The sequence below is a fragment of the Anopheles darlingi genome, chromosome 3, assembly GCF_943734745.1.
Source record: "Anopheles darlingi chromosome 3, idAnoDarlMG_H_01, whole genome shotgun sequence".
NCBI lineage: Eukaryota > Metazoa > Arthropoda > Insecta > Diptera > Culicidae > Anopheles > Anopheles darlingi.
In genome coordinates, this window is record NC_064875.1 from 4,171,202 (window position 1) to 4,178,173 (window position 6,972).

Genomic DNA, 6,972 nt, shown 5'->3' on the forward strand with positions numbered 1-6,972 from the left:
ACAATGAAAGCCACCATATTGCGACCGAAAACATATATTAACTGTTACCAACTGACTAACAAAAAAAACCCAGGGAATCAAACCGCGCACATACTCACTCCAAACGGAAACCAAGTCAGCGGTCTGCCTTTGTTGCGGGGCACGACTCGAACCGGAATTAGAAAGCATCCGAAACCCAAACCTTCGTTCGTTCCATTTTACTAGCAACGTACAAAAAGTGACTAAAAAAACGTCAGGAAAAAGCGCTGACAAAAGCCATTCGGAGAACACTATAAACCTTAAATAACAAAACAGCCTTTACTACAAGCATAGCGGCGCACGACAGCCGAGCGAAATAGATCCATGACTCCAGAGGCATATGAATGAAAAAAGGAAGGAAGCGGGAAAACTCCAAAAGGAAACATAAAATTACTTTTCTGGCGACGTGGATTGAATACTACTCCGTTTTTGGAACCGTTCGTTTTTTTGTCATTTCGCTTTGTCCGCTGTGCAATACAATGGCGAAACATCAGTCGCAGCACGGAAAACGCGAAATGCGAGCGGCCAAGATACCACCACGAGTAAACCCTATCTAAACAAAAGCCGGAAGCCAAGTAAGTAAATAAGGGAGCCGCGGAGACAAGTGGCAACGTAAGAAGTTTGCGGCTGGTAAGAAGTTTTTAGCCTTTAGGTACAGTAACTTTTACGAAAATTTATCAAAAATACAACCTGGACGTTGTTTCTTATAAATAAATATTACCTAAATCTTACTCGTTTCGATAATTCCAAGCGAAACTTGAATTTCATTCTGGAACTAATAGAATGATGTGGCCCAAAAAGGATGTTATAGGATTAATTCCAAAGCCTACGGAAATGATTAGATCCTTCCACAAAAAAAAACAGAGGAGCCGAATGCCGGAGGACACACAATGACCAGAGGACACACAACAATCGGCGAGTGAAAGAAGAGAAAGCCCGCGAGAGAATAATCGAACAAAATGGAAATAATGTAATGTGTTTTGTGCTTAGTGTGGTAGCCGAAAATGGTTCCGCCACAGGATATGCGTAAGAGACCCCCGGAGGGTTGTGGGAAGGAAGGAGCGCACAGCGGGACCTGCGCCGTTGTTACGCGAGGAAGTCGCCCGACGATGACGGCAAAGACGACGACGACGACAGGAAATGACGCGACGATTACTAATGACAAACACACGGAGCCTTTGAGACCCGGGGGGAGAGCTGGTAACAGGGAGTAAGGGTCCCTTACTCCAGGACAAGGTGAGCATGGTGGTTCCGGTGTTCGCGTGTGCGTCCTTTTCCCCGTTGAGGGCCTTCATTTTGTTGATCCTGGTGCTGGTACTGGTGTCGGTTGTCAGACGGTCGCGTCCTCTTCAGTGTGTGTGTCTTTGTGCCGGGGGAGATGACAATGCACAACAACGGCGGCCGCCTCGAGTTTTCGGGCCTTTTTGGGGCAGCGTTTCGGAGAAAAGCAAAATGGATCACATCATCCCGCACATTCTCTCGCGGGGGTTCCCTCCGGAAGTGCGTTAAACGCAACCGTTGATGAGGATGAGCTCGATGGATCCGCCGAACCAACGATTTGATCGACCGAACACGCCAACCGACTGACATCAATCATGCTCACCGTTAGCACCATCATGGCGGCATCCCTTTTTTGGCTTAGAAAAGGCCCTAAGGCTTGCCTTACTTTGCTATTAGTGATATATTTTAAAATAAAAGAACATACCCAAAATAGAAAACATCACAAACTAGAATATCAAGCATTGAACAAAGGATAACGATACCTAAACATTTACACTGAAAATTCCCCCAATTTCCGTTTTAAAAATAAGCTATAACTCCATTCAAATAAAACTTCAATCAAATGCATATTATATCGCCACAGATTGCTTATCTGCATCCTTGAAAACCCCACCAAACGATTCGCTTATCGCGACTGCTAAAACCAACAAAACCACGAGAGTTTGTTCTCGTGCTCTCCAGATGCTCCTAATTGGCGCAGGACCCTGATCCGCGTTGCCATAGCTACGCTTGAAATGAAACGGCCCCCCGTCCTTAGTAGGCCACCGAGCAACACAATGCCTAAAACCGATAACGACCTAATTCGCATTTCGAACGACGAAGAGGGCGACGCACAATCCCTTCCCTCCGTCACGGTCACCGGAAGTCAGCTTCGGGCCATTCGAGCACTCGCGAGGACGAGAAATCGGAACCGTGACGCCGTTCGACGGCGGCGCAATGATCCGCAAAGCATATTGTGACAATCATTTCCCCATGCAATTATTCATTCCATCCCTCACCAGCATGCTCCAGCAGGAAGGTGGAGGGGTTTGCGGATTAATGTTTCTCTTAAGATGTTGCTGTAATAACTCGGCAACACATAAAACATCCGAAAGTAGGAATGTTTGTCGTCAAACTGTCCATCTCATCAACGACATTGAAGATGGCCACGGCCATGGTTTTAACTATTTCAAGTAATTTTCCCATTTTATTGCTGCCCCTGGACATATGAGTGCTAAAAGGAATAAAAGAAAAAACAACGCAGACGAAGAACGCGCACCCTGAGAGAGCATTATTGCACCTACAAATCGTATAATAAATAAGGAAACGGAACCGGAACCGCCTGCGGAAGCACCCGGACGATGGTGGCCCTTACGTGCAGCGCCACACGCGACCATCCTACCAGGATTATTACCGGACCGTACCACGTGGGGGGTGGGGATGGTTCCATTATCCTTGCAGCACTCCCTGCGCTGTGCTGCGCTGCGTTGTCAATGGCGCCATTTGTTCCTCCAAATATCGTTTCAGTTATGCTTCCGTTGTTTTTTCCTCTCTTCCTTCTGCCGCATGCAGCCACTTGCTGTGTCTCGTGCAACTGCCAAAATGGACGCAAGTACTCTACTGGATGCTACCCCTTTTTTGTAGGGATCGCAGCGAGTAGTGCGGAAGTACTTTATTTATGACCGCTGGCTGGCTGGCTGGCTGGCAGGACGTGCACAAGGTCCCGTACTCTTCATTACTATTACCGTCTGTTTTCCTTCTTTTTTTTTTTGATAAATCGAGAGTCAATAACGAGACTAAAAGTATCCGAATCGGGGACAGGACGGACAAAGCACTGCCCTCGAAGTGCATGGAAAATGTGCTTTCACTTCTTCTTCCTCTTCACGCGTAACCTTTAACTCCCCGAACCTCGGTGATCGCGATGAATTGTGGATAACAAACAGACAGCCAGACGGAACATCAATTACGGTGGAGTGTGTCACCAAATGAGGTAAACAGTGTGATCATAAGTTCAGGTATTGAGGCCTATGGAGTACAAACATAATTATCCACGTCCAGAGAGGTGAATTGATTGACCATTTATTTGACTCAGTAGAAGCAGGAATTGGACGTCTGGAAATTGTTGTTGAGCAACTTGGACGTCAAAAGATAAGTACATCAGAGTGATTTGTTATATTTGTTAATTTGGTACCTCATAATAGGATGTAAATAGGCGAAATAAATGTCAAAGAACGAATAAGTTATCACTATTAACAACTCTCTTCATTTCGACATCAACTGGATTGTTTTAACTTCCTGCAAAGGTACCAGAGTACGATATTATCCTTCGCTTATCGTAAACTGTAATCCGATCGACCGCGCGAGATCGATATGCAATTTAATTATATCTTTTCAAACATTTTTTTGTTCTAGATTTCAATCAATCAGAAGCTAAACAGTTTCATTCAACCGGTTTTACGATTCGAATCCATTTCTCTTTGTTGTGTTTTTCTTTCATCTGAACCAAGAACCAACCACCAAAATGTGCCATGTAGTTTTCAAATCTTTTTATTTTGTTCCTTCAGTGTTCGTTCGTTGCAACTTTCTCGACTCCCATGCTACACCACGGTACGATCCTTTACACGTTGAGCCACTTAAAATCCTAGCCAGCTGCCGGCCCATCAATGGCCAATCAATACTGAGATAGATAACAAACAAAGTACACTCGAATGAGCGAATGATGTGTGTCTGTGTCGCACCATAAACTTATCAAGTAAATCCTTCTCCTTTTACATTTTTCTTCATTTGCTACCTTCCTGCAATTCTCATCGGACGATGTAGAACGAAACGAGAGATAGAGAGAGAGATCCTGCAACTTCTTCTTAGTCCTACAACGCTCATTTCCGCTGACGCCTGCCTATCCTATCTACTATCTGGGCTTCGTCGTTTACACTTTGGAAGGTCTGGAGATGATGGACTTTGGGGTCTGGGAACTCGGAAGTTTGGGAGAATGGAGGCTTAATAGCTAGCATTAAACGAACGAATCCTTAATCCTAAAACATACCCCCCCGCCAGCCAGCCACACACACTGTTCCTAACTGACGAATCCCTACGGGCACTCCTGCTTTTTAAAATGTTCCATTCCAGCGCTGCTGCTGGAATGTACTCTATGGAATGGATTTCCGTTCTATTCCTAACGCCTACACTCTCTGTTTCTTCTTCTTCTTCGTTTACTAAACTTATCTCCTAATCGGCGCACCAACTGAGGTCACACAGTGATCAATATGTACAGCACCTCGCACCACACGCTTCTTAGCCTCACGGGAGTGTGTGTGTGTGTGTTACAAATTAGAAACAAAATCTTAAAACGCGAAAAACACTAGGTAAAACTGGGCCGCACCAAACCAAACGAACGTGGTACGTGGTGCGGTGCGGTGGTGCGGCCCAAAACGAAATCGACGAGAGGCATAACGGTTCCTACGGTTATTACGTGTCCTGCGTCCGGGATAGACGTCATTGAGAGATGGGGAAAGATACGGGGAAGGAGATTGAGAGAGAGAGAGAGGGACTGCTCAGTCCATTCCACTAGAATCGAAATGATGATCGCCGAATCCAGGCGATCATCATGATCCTCGCGCGGAAGGACGGAGCGAAGCGATCGGTCGTAACCTGCGATCACCATCGCCAGCGACGCAATAAATTAAAGAACAAGGGAAAAAAGAAACACGGAAGGGACGGGAAGGGGGTGTCAGAGTGCACATTTAGACTACACACTATGTACAGGAAAGGGTAGTAGGCTGATCCCCGTCGAGAGAGGGGACCAGACTTAGTAGATGACCTGCACCGGTCTTCGCATCGTGTTGTCGAGATCAGGCAGCGTAGACTGGGAGGCGCTCGGGCTCGATCCTGGCGATGCCGAGGAGGTGGACGAGGTGTTGTAAAGGCTGCTGGCGGAGTGGGCCGCGTAGAGGGGAGCGGCAGCGGCCGCCGCCGAGATTCCACTGTAGATGTTCGAGTAGAACGAGCTGAGTGAGGTCGGTGGCATCGATTGGGAGGATGCCTGCTTGACACCGAGATCCCCGAGACCGCCACCGCCACCACCACTACCACCCATACCGAGACCACCGACACTGCTAGTACCGTTCGGTGAGCCGGCACCACCCTGGACGCTCTGCTGTTGCGATTGGTGCAGCTTCTGGAGGGCCAACGGATCGAAGCTTCCGAAGTACGGAACGTGCGGATAGTGTTGCTCGAGCTGCTGCAGATGGTGTGTGGGGGCAAAGTAGGGCGGGAGCTGATGGAACGGGTACGAGGAACTCAGTCCACCCGCCTTACCACCCTGCTGCAGGGATCCGAGTGCTCCGAGTCCATTGGCGGCCGATGCAAGCGGATTTTTCGGCTTCCGACGTGGCCGATACTTGTAGTCCGGATGTTCCTTCATGTGCGTCGCCCGCAGACGTTTGGCTTCGTCGATGAAGGGCCGCTTCTGGGATTCGGTCAACAGTTTCCATTCGGATCCGAGCCGCTTCGAGATCTCGGAGTTGTGCATCTTCGGATTGTCCTTGGCGATCTGGCGACGCTGCAGCCGGGACCACACCATGAACGCGTTCATCGGTCGCTTAATGTGACCTTCCTGGCCCGGTGAGGTCTGTCCGTTGACACCGAGGGAGTTACCGCCACCGACGCCTCCAGCACCACCGCCAGCACTGCCAGGACCGCCAGCACCACCCATCGAGAGGCCACCGGCGTGGTGATGGTGTGCTGCGGCATGATGTGCGGCTGCTGCAGCTGCGGCCGCGGCCGCCGAATGACTCTGCAGACCGGCCAACGAGGTCGCCCCGAAGCTCAGATGATTTCGCTTCAGATGATGCTCGACCGAGTTGGGGCTGTGGTTGGGTTGGGGTGCAAAGTCGGCCGCCGGGGGCAGCTCCATCCCATTCCCGAGGCTAAACCCGTAATGCGGATGCCCCAGGCTCGCCATCGTGTGATGATTAATCATTTTGTGTCACTATCTCGTTCACAAAACAGCCACTCCAACAGCCCTCTACACAGAACTCTTCTGTGTGATCAACTGATCAAAGCACACGTACACGAAATGCGGCACACCTACACACGCACACACAAGTGGATACACTCGACAGGATATGACACAATTCGATGCCTTTCGATGATCCTCTATTGATCCTGGTTTTGTTCTATTCTGTTCCAGCAATTGCAGCTTTCACGCTTCTATTGTCACGGTCCACTGTTTTCTGACACTGTTCTTCCTCTCTGGACACACTATGGCCTTCTTCCGCCACAACACAACAACAACAACGGCGACAATCGAAGGCAGTTCTGGTTATATTATGCTATTGATCACGTTGTCATCGTCGTCGCAAACACAATCGGGAACAAACGGCAATGGATGTCTCACTGTCGCTCTTGCTCTGCTTCCCAAAAATGGAGGTCTCAGCACCACGGATCGATTCGACTGCTCGGCACCGAAGTTCAACTCGGAGTGACTCGGCCATCTTGGCCGGGGTAAATCTATAGCTACGTTTTCACGAAGTCATGACATCGTTTCTTTTTTTGTACAGAGAAAAACAGAGAGCGAGAGAGAGAGAGAGACGGCAGAAAGAGATGGAGAGTGAAAAAGTGGACGTGGTTCTGGGCTGCCACGCCTTCTACCTTCTCTCTCTCTCCCTCTCTCGCTTGCCGACTCCTTTTAATCTC

The 6,972-nt window shown here is 48.8% G+C and overlaps 1 protein-coding gene across 1 annotated transcript; it reads right to left on the reverse strand.

Annotated features, from left to right (window-relative positions):
* Window positions 1-3,809: 3,809 nt before the first annotated feature.
* Window positions 3,810-6,740, reverse strand: LOC125954044 (SOX domain-containing protein dichaete). The gene has a single exon (XM_049684020.1). The coding sequence runs from the start codon at window positions 6,254-6,256 to the stop codon at window positions 5,084-5,086; it is 1,173 nt and encodes a 390-aa protein (XP_049539977.1). The 5' UTR covers window positions 6,257-6,740; the 3' UTR covers window positions 3,810-5,083.
* Between the last annotated feature and the right edge of the window lie 232 nt (window positions 6,741-6,972).

Bases quoted from the DNA above. Each gene is read 5' to 3' on its own strand.
- LOC125954044 (XM_049684020.1), bottom strand. From the start codon at position 6,256: ATGATTAATCATCACACGATGGCGAGCCTGGGGCATCCGCATTACGGG.